Genomic DNA, 15774 nt, shown 5'->3' with positions numbered 1-15774 from the left:
TATTACATTTACGAAATATCATTCAATATTATGTTATGCGTTTCCCAAGATTTTCGACAATATCTCATCGACAAATTAAATTTTCGCGCTTTTCGTTTCGAGCATTCCGTCCAATGAGGCGACACGTCGTTCACGGGACGCGCGGTTTGAATCTACATGAGTTTCACGCTCGGTGGTCGAGCGGAGCGGAGTGGGAGTGTATCAATCGTACATGCCGTGATGGATGAAGTTTCGACAAACGGTAGGTCTTTTTGTGGTAAAAACGGCGTCGCGCTGTCACGACCGAGTCACGCGAAGATCAAGCTGCTGAGACGGACATTGCTCGGACGGCGAATCGTCCGAGCGACGCGCCGTCGACGAAACGGCGACTCCGAATGGGTCGCGCATAGCGTGGGCGTCCTATCTTCCGTGTCTCTCTTTGCCCACGCTCCCGCATTAATAGTTTATTTATGCGTTCCGACGCGATTATCTCCTGGTGGAACCACGAGAAAAACGCGATCCTCGCGAGAGGCATACGTCGTTGCGAAAAGAAACACGCTACTTCGCATCCACGACTCTGTGCCTTGCTCCGATCGTTGACAGTCGTTATCAGCTGCTTGATAACTTGTTCGATCTTATGCCTAATGTCAAACGTGATTCATGTTTCCTTCCCGAGACATCCGTCGAATCCATCTGTTCACAATTATCTGCATATATACATTTGTTGCATGATACACACGATTGCAAAGAGCAAATTTTGGAATGTAAAAAATTGAAATGAGAGATTTTATACATACATATACACACATAAAATTGTGAAATTAGTAAATGTTAATATAAGTAAATGTTAATACGAATAACACATGTTTTATAGAATCATGTTACTTTGACAATTTAGAAAGATATTATTGTTTTATTATTATTTTGAAAGATATTATTGATATAAATTTGTTACATTACCTGTTAATAATTATATATTAAGATTTATATATGATTTATATCTGAGAAAGAGAATACATTTGAGAGACAGTACATGATATGTGTGTCACTATATTTTCTAGATCCAGGAGGTGGAGAAAGTGGAGGGACGCTGATATGTGCTGGTTGTCTTAATGCTATTGATGAAGATGAATTTATACAGGCGTTGAATCAAGAATGGCACATTGATTGCTTTCGGTAAAAATGCTGACATTAATATAAAGTATTATTGTATACATTAAGAACATTAATGAGAGTATATAAGTTATCAATGATATATGCAGGGTGTCTGATAATTATTGACACATCCATTGTATATGGGTAAAACTCGTCAAATTGAACACAAAATTTCTCTATCATTTTGCAAACAAACATGTAAAATTTGCTAATCAAAGAAGTTTGGTGAATGACCATGCATGATGTGGTAGATAAACTGTGATGGCAATCAAATTATGTCTGCCATTGTATACTTGTACATTAAGTCAAATTAAAAAAGTCCTATCATTTTACAAATGACCATGTAGATTTATAGTTATTAATTAAAGAAGATTAGTGCATTATCATGCACAATTATGCATTAATCTTCTTTAATTAATAATTAAAAATCTTCTTTAATTAATAACTAAAAACTAAAAACGTGATCATTTATAAAATGGTAGGTTTTTTGTTCAGTTTGACTTAATGTACTTAAACATATGATGACAGAGACCGCCATCACAACTCATTTATTGTATCGTGCGTGATTACTCATTAATATTTGATAAAAAGTTTCACATGGTTATCTGTGATGTGGTAGAGGAATTTTGTGTTTAGTATAATGAGTTCTACCTGCACACACACGAGTGTGTCAACAATTGTCAGATATCTTGTATAAAAAATGATGCTTTCCAGATGTTCTGCGTGTGATATCGGCCTATCCTCCTGGTACTTCGAGAAAGATGGTCTCCTATTTTGTAAAGACGACTACTGGGCTGCTTATGGCGAGGCATGTCAAGGCTGTGGCCAGATCATCACTGGTCCTGTTATGTTGGCAGGAGATCACAAATTTCACCCAGAATGTTTTGCCTGTACTTCTTGCGGTGCTTTTATCGGGGATGGCGAAAGTTACGCGCTGGTCGAACGCTCCAAATTGTACTGCGGGGTTTGCTATAAACGACAGATGCAACCGCTTAACAGGACAGCAAACTATCCATTCGCCAGGAAACCACATAGTATCAGGCTAGTCGAGATACCCCCTAGCACGACGGACCCGGATAAACAGAGAGGAATCAAGCTCACGTTGGACACAGCTCCCAGTCCTCGCAGCTGCGGCGCTTTGTTGCGCATCTCAGAGTATGTATGATAAAGTATATCACGATGTCTTAATGTATTTTATGATATCCTTATACTACTTATGCGTCAGAATTGGTCAACTGTGAGAGCGACGTTCGTTCCTAATATAAGTCAAGTTTTCCGGGTTCAGTTTAAGAATGGTGTAGATAGGTAGTCGTATTATCGTGTAAAATAAGAGTAAAACATTTGAATTTCTTTGTTCGCAATGATTTTACACTCTAGAACCCAATTGCTTCTCTAAAATACTTAACAGTGCATGATAGTCCTGTGATGATTATTTAAAAGTTGGTACAAAATACATATCAGCCTCTAATAACATTCAACTAAAACGCAGGTTAATGAGAAATGTTCGTGGAAAGATCAGTAAGCTGCTGGCCTCTGTGATGGAGGTTCTATTTAGGCTATGCTGCCACTTCTCTAATCATAGGTATTGCATAACAAATCAATAATACACACTATGTATTGCTAACTCTATAAACTATGTTCACATTTCAGTAATGATTACGTTAATCGCACGTGAACATATAAAATATACTTGTGCAATTTCTTGTTTACACTACATATATGTGTTGTTTACATTACATATATTATTTTGTATCACGTGCATGCTCAATGTAATTATCAAGAAGTGACAGCTTATGTTAGAATAAGCTTAGATAATTGTCGAAGGACTAATTCATTGCTTTCATACATATCGTGGGTTGTATAAATTATAGTATGTTATATATTTTTACTTTTCATTTTTCAAACGTACAATGAATTTGATGCAATTTAGTTTGCGATTTCGCCTCAAACCTTAATAATCAATTTAATATTATTACTCATAGCTATGCCTCGTGCTTTTCATGCTCCCTGATAACTCCCTATGTTTTTATCTTACAATTATAAATTTTATGTAAAATTATATCAATGTGTGTATATATAAAACAACTGATCAAAATATTTCAGAGATACACATCCTTATTTCATATTATAATTTCCCATTATCTTTTATGACGTTTTCCTGTTCATCCTTGTTATTAATGTTTCGAGTTTATGAATTATTCTGATAATCATATTATTGTCATGAGTATGGTATAATGTTTTTATGTGTATTATAGTAAAAAGAATATAGTGCATGCAAATGTTTGCATGTTTTATTGTTACGATGCTAACGATGATAAAAATATCCTATAAAATGAATGTTGCAGATTGAACATGTCCAGTGATCTTATATCGTTACACATTGGCGATCGGATCTTAGAAGTAAACGGTACTCCTGTTAAAGATCAGCCGGTGGAAAGTATCGAAAATCTTATACAGTATTCAGATACAGTTTTACAGGTAAATAATCAAACTATTTCTCAAATTATCGATGATATTGGATTAATCGCATTTATATTGGATACAAACGCGTTTAATGTTTAGCTGACTATCGAGCACGACCCAGATGCTGTGTCACGACGACCTACATTCTCTTCACCGTCCTCGACAATGTTAACATGCATCGGCAGTCCCAGAACGAGTCCCGAAGGCAAAGAGCGACTCTTTAAACGCCGCGACGAGGGTTACATCAGCGGTGCGCGAAGCCGACAATTACGAAGAACGAGAGATCCGATGCACAAAGAACGCAGCAGTTCCATGTCGCGATTGTTGGACGGGTGAGCCGATAAATATAGACTTTCGGCAGTCTAGCAACAAATTATGATGTGATCTACTAAATCGAATTCCGTTATCAGGTCTTCACCCATGAATCCAACTTGTGATCTGAGCCGTACTAGATCTTTTCGCGTAGAGCCAAAGAATCAGAGAATATTTCGTGCTAGCGATCTAGTGAAGGGCGAGCTTCTGGGCAAAGGATTTTTCGGACAAGTATTCAAAGTCACGCATCGCGACACGGATGAAGTGATGGTTCTCAAAGAATTATACAGAGTGGATGAGGATGCACAGAAGAACTTCTTAAAAGAGGTAAAATTTTCAAATGGAATACAATTTGTATCGATGTGTATTTAATGTATGCACACAATTGGAAATGCTGAAAGCTCGCGTCTTCTGGGCATTATAGTATTATATCCAACTTTCAGTCTTATGTATTATTTGGAAACAATTTAACAGGTTGCGGTTCTACGCTCGTTGCATCATAACAACGTTCTTCGATTTATCGGTGTTCTCTATAAGGACAAGAAACTACATTTGGTTACCGAATATATAGCGGGTGGCACGTTAAGGGCTCTGCTGCACGATACGAACGAACCGCTGCCGTGGGAACAGCGTACGTCTTTCGCGAAAGACATTGCTGCCGGCATGGCTTACTTGCATTCTATGAATATCATTCACCGCGACCTGAATTCGCACAACTGCCTCGTTCGCGAGGATAAGACTGTAGTAGTCGCCGATTTCGGTCTGGCGAGGATCATTCAGAATGGCAGTTCGCCGGACAGTCGCAAGTACAGCCGACATTCCGACGGGGAGGTGAAAACCACAAAAAAGGAGCGGAAGAAACGGTACACAGTCGTCGGGAATCCCTATTGGATGGCGCCCGAGATGATGAAGGGCAACAAATACGACGAGAAAGTGGATATATTTAGCTTCGGCATTGTCGTCTGCGAGATCATAGGCCGGGTTCAGGCAGATCCTGATTATCTACCCAGGTCGTCGGACTTTGGCTTGAATCAAAATGTTTTCAAGGAGAAGTTCTGCTCTAATTGCCCGGAGACATTTTACATGATCGCGTTTCTTTGCTGCGATTTAAATCCCGACAAAAGGCCACCTTTTGAAGTTATGGAAGTCTGGCTGGAGGGATTAGCGATGCATTTGTCGGTAGGTGCTGAATTACCGGCTGATTTGGACTACGACATTAGAAATTATAAAGGACCGAGTCCGAGCAGCAGCGAGTCCACGACTCCGGAAACTCTTGCGCCGCAATTGAGGCCTATCAAAGAGGGCCAAGTGCATCAAGAGAAAAAACGATCCAGCGGCTGCGACGACAGCACACTGGAACGTGAGGTAGAGCCTATACCGGGCAATGCGCAACGTGTACCCGACGTTGTAAGTCCGCGTGGCAGATACGCGAGGCAGAACAGCAAGACCAGCGACAATTCTGGCAATGTAGGACGTTATTCGAGACAAAATTCCAAATCGAAGGACCTCGTGCCGGATAAAGAGAAGCCTGACATTGTGATTTCCCCCGATTCCAGTGGTTTCAGCGGGCGGTATTTACGGAATAATGTCAAAATGAAAGATACATCTCCCGATATCCCAAATACATATGCTTATTTGAAGCAGGAAACATATCCGAGACAAATCGATTCGAGTGAGCACAATTTAACTCGAATACCCACGATAGAAAAAATTAAGTATGTGGGTTGTGCGAGCCCGTCCACTGTTTCCGACGCTCCAGAGTATATAATCGATAATAAAGGTTCGTATAAAATCAACAATAGTCTAAAACAAAAGTCGGCAGACAAATTTAACGATACGAGCGGTCACAAAATAAAGTCAGAGAGCAAATTCAAAATGCCGGACGCTGCGAGTTCCGTCAGCTCGTATTTGAGGCAAATCGGAAAATCTATCGGTGCTGTGGAGAAGGAAAATAAAGCGATCAATAACCGAAATGGTGTCAATTGTAGCGATACTGACTCGAAGAAAGTAGAAGGCACAAAGTCATCCACGGGGTACCTGCGAAGGACGAAAATATCACCTACCAAGGAGACATTAAAGAACAATGCCTTTTCTATCAAAGAGATCGCCAAAGACAAGGTCGATGCCATTTCATCGTTGCAGAAGACCACAGAGTCAAAAGTCCCATCGAACCAAAAGACAGTCGCAAGGAACGAAGATCTTAAAGGTAGACTATCTAGACAGGAAAGCAACGTATCCGATGTCGGCAGTATTTTGTCTAGGCAAGGAAGTCTCACGGTATTAGGTAGCTCTTCGAAATCCAAAGATGATACATACGAGGATTATTCGCCGTTCAACACCTTTGCAAAGGATGACTTTCGCAAGGACAACACCTTCAGAAAGCAAGGTACAGGCCTGTACCATACAGACAGCCTTTATTCCAATTCCAGCGTTTCAAAGCAGGATGACTTCATCATACCTAACAAACGAAACGCAAGTAATGATGGCGATTGCATCGTTGGAACCAAAGCGCTGGGTGATGCTTCGAAAAACCCGATCATGATTTCGAAGTCCGTTTATGGCGGTGACTTGAAAGCGATGCCGGACTGTTTGGCCGATTACACCGGGTGTTACAAGAGCGTCGATATATGCCGACAAGATAGCTTCGGTTCCGACAGCGCCGTCGGTACCATGAAGAGCGACTTCTTTACAGATGTCGATTTCGCACAGATGAGAGACGGCCGACACACACCGAATCTGTGCCATACCCCCGACAGATGCTGCACACCCAATCGCCCGACGTCGCCTATAGAGAGTACCGCTTTGTAGATGAAAGAAACATCTCTGCCCGCGGCAAGAAAAGGGTGAACAACATTCGGAATTTTACGGAACATCGAGATAACGTGCGTAATTCTCGACGAGATGTGAATCTCATGCTACTAATATGATCTCTATTCATAATGTTAAGGTTTGAACATGTAACGTGCTTAGTTTGCAGTATTAACTCTTTTTTTTAGGATTTACCTTGTCATCGTTATTTTTAGCGCGTTGAGCGACAAACTGAAATCGTATATTGACTTTTAGTATGATCGTGATGCGAAATTTGGATCGGAATCATCTCTTGAATGACATCCCCGAAAGGAAAGTTTTTCGACAATATATTTGTATTTTCTCGTTCCTTGTTGAAACTGCACTCAAAATACTCGAGAGTTAATGAAATGTGTAAAGAGCGAAAATTCAGACTTTGGAGCATTCCCGTTTGATAAATCGAATAATTGTCTCTTTAAAGTAAGTTACGATAACACCATAATCAGTATTAATGAATTTCGTTCGTTATCAGTTTATACGAATTTAGGCCGCAATGACGCATCGATCTTAGCTAGCCGTAAGCATTTTATTACATTCCTATGAGGTCTTGCCACGCGGTTTTTCAAAGTGGGAGTTTACACAATAAAGCGTGACTCCGCGACAAGAGCATTCCATCCAAAATACTACTTGTAACGCCGGGATTTTATATATATATATATGTACGGTATTATATGCTAACGCGTGCTCGAAAAAAACGGCACTGTGAATACGATTAATCGTGCGCAACTACAAATTTCAAAATCGTAGAATCAAAAGGAACCGTCAAAAGTCGAAGTACATGGTGCAAACAAATTTCCCTGGAAACATACATGACCACGTATGTTCTCTTTAAACTGTAAACACGTCACACAGCTTCAGTTCTTTTTGTAGAATAGAATGTAAAAATAGTACTATATCTCTGTTTTCGGATACATACATATAGATGTACATCACAGTGTAAAATATTGTATACGTTTGTACTACTGATGTACATATACAGATGATCTATATATATATATATACATATGTATGTATGTACAAATACGTGCATATAGATATATACATATACGTGCGACGCTTATATCCTCGTTGTCTGTCATAGTTTCCGATATATTTTGATAAAATGAAATCGCGTTTGTGTGTATGTTAAAGAGTTATGAGTTGTTTGCGTATCTTCTTCTTATCGAGAGATGTTAAACGTATGATCTTTTAACGAGGATATAAACGTCGGGGAAGTAGAAAATATCATTTGTATAGAGGCGACAAATTATTTGTATATAATTTTGTATATATCCAGATATTTGTGTAATTTTCGCGCGGAACATGCTGATCAGTGTTTAAGTAGAACTGAGTTCTATACTTGCGCCACGTAAAAGTATATAACTAGTTTCTCCCTACATGATCACAGATTCATTTCCTTGCCGTCTCTTTAACCGCATGTTGGCTCTATTTTATGACGTTTCGATAAATTTTTGTGCTTTTGTGTTTTTTCAGATGACATTCCAAGCAATAATTTTAATACTCATAATTCTCTGTCTCGTTTTTACTTTGTTTAGCGTTTGCTGATGCGACGCATGAAATGACGCAATCAATGAGATCTTTTCTTTACCAGGAAATAAATTTGTTTCGGGGAAGCACCTATATGCATTGGTTAAATATATTGTTTCTAAATAAATCTATTATTATCTAGAATGAAGGCATTCTCATATTATTTATTCGCATAACGCGCTTTGTGTAGTCTCGTGATCGTATATTTATCCTGAAAAACTGCACGTTCGATACGCGAAAGAGCCCGATCAAAGAGTATCAATTTTTATTTTTCCTCTCGTGTTTGTATAGAAAGGATATATACAGGAAACATATTGCTAAGCGTTACCGCAAAAGCTATCATGTAGATTAAAGATCATTACATAAATATATACGTCCATGTGTAGACGAGGACAATATGTGCAATAATTATATATGGCTTGCTATATGTATATGATAGAGCTAGTTTAAGAGGTTGTTCACGGCTTATTGTTACGATAGCGAGCTAGTTGACGAAGGTAGAGAACTTCGTATCATATGAAACAATATTGCGACGTGTTACGAAAAAAGAAAAAAAAACAAAACAAAGAAAAAAAGAAGAATATAAACTTTACGTTCTCACCGACAACGCGGGTAGCGCTACATACGGTCGTCTGATTCTGATTCTCTCTATTCCGACAATTATATTATTTGATGTAAATACGTGATGAGAAGAGGTTGGCGTCCGTATTTAGCGTTATGAACGAAGGAAGCACGACTGCGGGTCGGACAAACGAGTCGGACGCATGATCGGATAAACGGCGAAGAATATATAAAAAAATTGCATAATCGATTCTGTGCTTTCACCGCGGCCATCTTAATTAATGGCGTCAGAAGCGAGGAAACATACATCCAAGATCTTTGCCAAATACGTCGAAATAACAAGTTAATCTATAAAATGACACTTGTGATCAGTTGAGCACATTTGTAAAATATTTCGAAAACTTTGTTTTTACTCTGACAATAAATAAGTAACCGTAAAATTAACGTAACAAAATCACGAGGAAAGATAGATTAAAAAGGAAGATTGCATGTCACGTTAATTTTACGATTATTTATTGATTGGGGTAGAATGAAAGGAAAGTTTCCGGAATATTGTGCAAGTTTACTTAATCAATCCCAAAAATCACTTTATGAACATATCCTTTTATTTCAGTGTATTTCGCAAGAATTTTGGACATGTGTCTTCTCACTTCTAATGTCATCAAATGAGAGTTCCGTAGCGATTAACCAGGAGTCTTAATTTTTTAATTTAAAAATTACGTGAAAGAGCAAAGGAGACAGAGAGAGAGAAAAAGAAAGAGAGAGAGAGAGAGGGGGGGGAGAGGGGGAAATGGGATATCGTAATATGTCGCGGAGGACAGTATTACCGCTACTCACTGCATATTGTTGCTTAGTAGCTAACATACGTTTGCTATCGTACTCTTTAGCATACATAGCGGGCACAAAGATCGTGTTAAGACTTGTAAAGAGATATCTGTAACGAGTAGACGTTATTTTTATAGCTCCTGTAAATTTTCACGTCTTTTTCACAGCCGATACGATCAACGATAGATCGATATAAGCGATATCCAGTCATTAACGCATCGATTCGTTAACACGATCGAGGCTGTAATGGCAGGATACTCTATATAATCCCGGTTCTTGATATTTTCACTCTTCAGTTTGTAAATTGATTTGTTTATCGCAAATTCAACATAGTCTTGAACAAGTATTTTTTATAGAGCACTATAGAAAATCTAATATATCTAATTTTGTGTGTGTGTGTGTGAGTGTGTGCGACATTCTAATTTGATAGGAGGAATATTTTCATACAGTCAGTTACTTTTATCGGCCTAATTTCTCATAGAGTATTGGTGGTAATTATTGGATAAATAATTAATGATTGAAAGATTTTTCACACTTTGTAACTAATCGCGGATTATTTCGTTTGCATGACGATGCGGATGCGGAGATCCGATTTTTCACGTTATATTCGCAAAGTATTCGTTGTCTCATCACTAGTCGCGATCTTGGATCTCTATTGTGAACCTAATATTATAATACTCACACGTAATTAATGTCGATGCTATTGTTGTAAAAACACGAACGAGATATCGCGAAGTTACGCGAAACTAAAGTTGTCCAGATTGTTACATCTGACAGGAAGAGGGACGGTCTTGGTGATCTTCAGATGCATCCGTCGGTGCATACGAACTCGAAATTGCCAAACGGGATTCCTAAGCGAGAGCAATAATTGCGTTATTAAAATTAATATACACGAGATTGTATATATTCACGTTGTTCTTCTTTTTTCCTTTCACATGCTACACATATGTTGGAGCGAGCGAGATGAACGCGATTCCGAGCGATCAATTGAGCACGTCTGTGTTATCGCGACGTTTAGCGATGATTCAATGATTGCGAACTGATCTCGATGACGATTGTTTATAATATTTCGGCAAGCTACTTGCGAGCGGAGAACGAACGAAGAGATGTTTTTATATTATCTTTATCAACTTGTTGCTTGTAAAGTTTACGTATAAGTTTCCGCGCAGAGTTTTATGTGAAACAAATGTTTTATTTAACATTCCAATAACTCAGTGAGAGAAAAATAGAATAAACCGTTGACAGGATATGATGTACGCTTTTATTGTATCTACCTGATGTACATTTTCAGATATTCTGAGCTGCAGATATTCTATGCATCGCCAGAATTGGCATGAAAATATTAACTACCTTCTTTTTAGAACAATTTTCATATGTTTATATTATTTATTGAAAAGCATGGTGTGCCTCAATAGATTAATATTCTCTTCAATATTATTCTCGTTAACGGCGATAAAATATTATTAAAGACAAATGCTATTACAAAAATTTATGTAATTGCTAATATTTTGACGGTTAGTCTGTAATGCAATATTAAATATTTTCCTCTTCTTGATTGATAACGTCAGGAGCAAGAAAATACACGCTAAAAATTCCTGCAAAATACGTTGAAATGAAAAAATGTATCCATAAAATGACACTTGCGATTGATCAAGCAGGCTTGTAAAATAATCCAATACTTTCCTATTGTTCGAACAATCGATAAAGTAACCGTAAAATTAGTGTAACCTTACTCTTAAACCTATCTTCTTTCATGATATTATATTAATTTTACGGTTATTTATTGATTATTAGAATAAAAGGAAAATGTTTGGACTATTACGTACGGGTTTATTCATGCGATCGATCGCAAGAATCATTTTATTATTTTATTTCAACGTATTCTGCACAAATTTTTAATATATATTTTTTCATTTCTGATGTCATAAATCAAGATGATCGCGGCGATAGACCAGGAGATTTAAATTAATTTATTGTTAATTTATTTTATTGTTTAATTTACTGCTAAATACAGCCTTGATTTTTTGTTAAGGACAGTGGCGGTTCGTAGTGAAGATTGAAAATAACCGATAAAAAATAACGGGTCTAATCGTAACAGGTCATTTACCGACATTTAGCGGAGAACCGAATCATATTTAATCGACATTCAAACCAGAGAGAAGCCTGAGAGCGGCCACCAAACTAATTTTATTGGCCAGAGCTAGGCGCATTTTCGAGACGCCATCTAACAAAGTGCGCCTTTACTACGTTCGTTAGACGCATTATCGCGGTGGTAACGATAAAATGCGTCTGGTTCGTGCTCATTGTACTTCCGTACAATGATAGTAAGTTAGAAAAGGACAGAAGTTCAATCGCTTTATTCTTTGGTCTGTTCTTTCCAGCTGCATTGCTGAACTGATGCAATAAGTTAGAGTTAGAGTGAGAAAACATATATTTGTCTCACTTTAACTTATGCACTAGTTCAGCATGCAGCTGAAAAGAACAGACCACTTGTCTTATCATAAACTCTGAATTCCAACAGGATAAATTGTGGAGAACTTTGTTTTCTTTGAATCACATTAATATATTTTGTGGTTGCCGAGAAATAAGCAAAAAATATGAGCGGCATGTTTAAGCTTGTATATTTATTTATTGTTTTATATTATCCAGTTTCCAAATCTTTTTTTCTTGGAAAATTACGCAGAACGCAGTGCGAGAAAAACGAGACTGATGAGAAATGGGGTGCTTACGATAGCGAGTTCGGAACGAATGAGATCTGGATCCGGACAGAGTAGTATATGCTCCCATCTACAATTAATATATTCAATGGCTGCTCCTGCTCTACTCCCGTCCGTATCACACCGCAATTCGGAACAAGGAGTGGCGTATGGAGCAAGTCGTACAAACGTCAAGTACCCTTATAGAAATATCACACTAAGAATCATTGATAATTACTTATTTTCAGTATTAAAAATACTGGATAATAAGTAATTGTCAATGATTCTTAGTATGATATTTCTATAAGGGTTGTCAGATATAATAAAACATAATTTGAAATAATTTAATTGTGGTACGTATTAACGATAGAAGGCAATTTATTTAAAGTTTATCTTATATAATTTGTAATTCAATTCAATTTTTTTATATTAAAGATTGTTCTTAGTGAGATAATATTTGGTATATTATCTGTGATCACATTTATTTTTTTTTTATAATAGAGTTTCAATTTGATTTATTATCTAATTTTTAATTCCATAGGAATAAGCGCAGGTCCATTTTTATATACTTAATAATAATCTGTTCGGATCGAGATCTCACTCGCTCCGAACTCATTATCGTAAACACCATGATCTAGTTTTGCGATAATATCGCCATTAACTCATTTCGTGCCTAGTTGCGCGGTCTGCTCATCAGTGGTTAGACAAGAATAGAACGATTGGACTTCTATCTTTTTCTAACTTATTATCATTGTACAGAGTATAACAGGCACGAAACAGTTACATTTTATCGTTACCACTGCAATAATGCGCCTATCGAACTTAGTAAAGACACACTTTGTTAGATGGCGTCTCGAAAATACATCTAGCTCTGGCCACTAAAATCAGGCTGGTAGCCGCTCTTAGGCTTCTCTCTGCTCTAACCTGTTAATAGTCTTGTAGCGACACCGCTAGATGGCATCAGTCAGTCCGGTCGTCGCACTTTATTGAGTTTAGCAAATCAGCTATAATTCCAAACTGTAATTCCAAAATCTCCACTACGAGCCGCCACTGTTTCTATTGACAAGTCGTAGTCCTCTGTAAACCGACTTACTTTATTTTAAGGGGTGCGTTCAGATTCCCTACCCGGGTGCATTCTAATACTAAAAGTGCTATAGTATATGTAACATTTGCTATAATGTTTCTAGTAATAGAGTGTACCCGGATGAAAAATCTGAACGCAGCCATACAGTAAGGCTCAACTACAGTAAACTTTTATTCTTCAATAACATGATTATTTAATTATGAGGCAGATTTTGTTTTTATCTACTAATAAGAAATAGAAGTTTGAATGTAGCAAGCAAAACTTCTGAGAGATGGAAATTAAATATCGAAATATTCGATATAAATTTATTAGTTTTTTGTTATATAAATATATTTTTTCTCAAATATATTATTCTCCAAAGTATCGATATTCTTTGCATTTAACTAATTTAATTAATTCCCCGGCGATAATTTTCGCTAAATACCGATTAAATCAATCGACGATTAACCAGAATTATTAACAGTGCATCAACGATTACACAATTACACGTAATTTGCGGTTCAACAAATGTAAAAAAGTGAATAATTTCATGATAGAGCATTTCCATGATAGAGCAAAAAGAGTCAGGGAATGCTTAACTGATAATAACTTTACAGAGTGTAGAGAGTGTAAAGAGAGAACTTTCTTTTTCGTTTTAATAACTGTTGCTTGTATTTATAGTCAGGCCTTATATTTAAGGCTTCCTTAAGTTCATCTTCAGATGCTCTGTCCAATAAAATGATCCGTAGAGAATCTGAAGATGAACTTAAGGAGGCCTTAAATATAAGGCCTGACTATGAATACGGGTAAAAGTTTTATCTATCATGTTGACAACTCTGACGAAATTGTCAAACATCCGTTACATTAATCGTAGTGTCGTGAAAGTTATCGTGAGGGACGGAATCGTCCGATAGTTTCGCATTGGGAAAGTACACGAAGAATCCGGCGCAATCAAAATGATTTCGGGAATTGAGAGTGAAGACTCGTTCGCCGTGCAGAAGGCGGGTGTCGGTCGAGGAAATGCTTGTCCGTGCTTTCGCGCGAGGACGGAACGCGCGGTGCGGCGCGGCACGGCGCGCGAATAATTTGTCGCCGGCGGCGGCGGCGGCGGCGGCAGCGATGGGGACAGCAGGCAGGATGAGGAGAGTCACGGCGGGACACGGCGCGGCGTGGCGGCGTGGCGGCGGCGGCGGTGGCGGTGGCGGCGGCAGCGGCAGCGGCAATAAGAAGGTAAGGGAAAAACCGTTGGTTTCGAGCGCGGAAATTTATGGGTCGCGACGTGTCGACGGAAACCTTAAATTTTAACGTTCCTGTCGCGAGAGCGTCCGCGTTCGCAGTCGGGGTCGGTCCTTTTGCGTCGGATAAGGACCTAGGAAAGGGGGATTACGACACAGAGTACGCTGCGCCAGGCGCGGGGGTGGACGAGCCAGAAAGGGAGCAAGAGAGAGAGAGAGAGAGAGAGAGGGAGAGAGAGAGGGAGAGAGAGGGAAAGAGAGAAAGCGCTATTAGGGAGAGAAGGAGAGCGCTATCAGGGATGGTACGGAGAGAAGGGTGGATGAACCGGCGACGGTTGCGGGTTATAACGCGGTGCAGCTCGCGCGCGCGCGGGGCATCCGAATAAAATGATAATAAACCGCGCGTCGGTATATTCACCGCGGCGTGCGCGTTTCGTCGCTCCTAGCTCTCGCGTATTTTCAAGGACGGTGACGTCTTGACTCATCCAGGCCGACGACGACGACAATAATCATGTAAGATACCGTGGAGTCCTTTTCGAAATGAGATTCGGAGTAACTATGTAGGAGAGAATGTTTAATCGTTAGGTTAATTCACACCTTAGAAGAAAAGCGAAAAACAGAAAGACAGAAGCCAATCAGAACTCGCGCTCAGAAAAGCACAAACTATTTACCTGACTACCAACGCGAATTCTGAATAACTTCTGCTCAGATAGCACACGATATTCTACGAATATTCTGTGAATATAGAATATTAGAACGTCCTCTGAATGTCCCTAGAAGATTTGTGTTATTGGGTTGCTTCCCTGCTAAGGTGTGAATTCTTCCTTAGAGTATTGTGAGCGTATATATTTGTGTGTTAAATGTATATATTTGATATATATAAAATCGTCACTGTAGCCTTTGGGCATATAAAATAAAAGCGATCAGATAAGCGTCGGCTATATGAAGCGTTCAGCTTCACACTCTACTCTGTACTCCAAGAGTTAAAATAATCCAAAATAAATTTGGCGAATAAGCCATGATTAATTATAAGTACGTTTATTATTTACATATAAAAAATATTTACAGTCAGATACGTCAGATTATGAAAAAAAATATATAGAAAAAGATC

General features: G+C 38.5%; 1 protein-coding gene across 2 annotated transcripts; it reads left to right on the top strand.

Annotated features, from left to right (window-relative positions):
- The first annotated feature begins 110 nt into the window (after positions 1-110).
- LOC116854096 (LIM domain kinase 1) lies at positions 111-10916 on the top strand. Of its 2 annotated transcripts, XM_032835670.1 has the most exons (8): positions 111-241; positions 1041-1155; positions 1849-2289; positions 2624-2716; positions 3480-3612; positions 3697-3929; positions 4008-4236; positions 4384-10916. In XM_032835670.1, the coding sequence occupies exons 1-8, from the start codon at positions 157-159 to the stop codon at positions 6715-6717; spliced, it is 3663 nt and encodes a 1220-aa protein (XP_032691561.1). In that variant the 5' UTR covers positions 111-156; the 3' UTR covers positions 6718-10916. The 2 variants fall into 2 exon arrangements, with proteins under 2 accessions (XP_032691561.1, XP_032691563.1); XM_032835672.1 differs by lacking the exon at positions 2624-2716.
- Positions 10917-15774: the final 4858 nt, after the last annotated feature.

This window comes from Odontomachus brunneus, unplaced genomic scaffold (assembly GCF_010583005.1).
Source record: "Odontomachus brunneus isolate Ranch 3 - 2012 unplaced genomic scaffold, Obru_v1 Obru_scaffold_008, whole genome shotgun sequence".
NCBI classification, from domain to species: domain Eukaryota; kingdom Metazoa; phylum Arthropoda; class Insecta; order Hymenoptera; family Formicidae; genus Odontomachus; species Odontomachus brunneus.
This window is presented reverse-complemented; position numbering and strand designations above follow the sequence as displayed.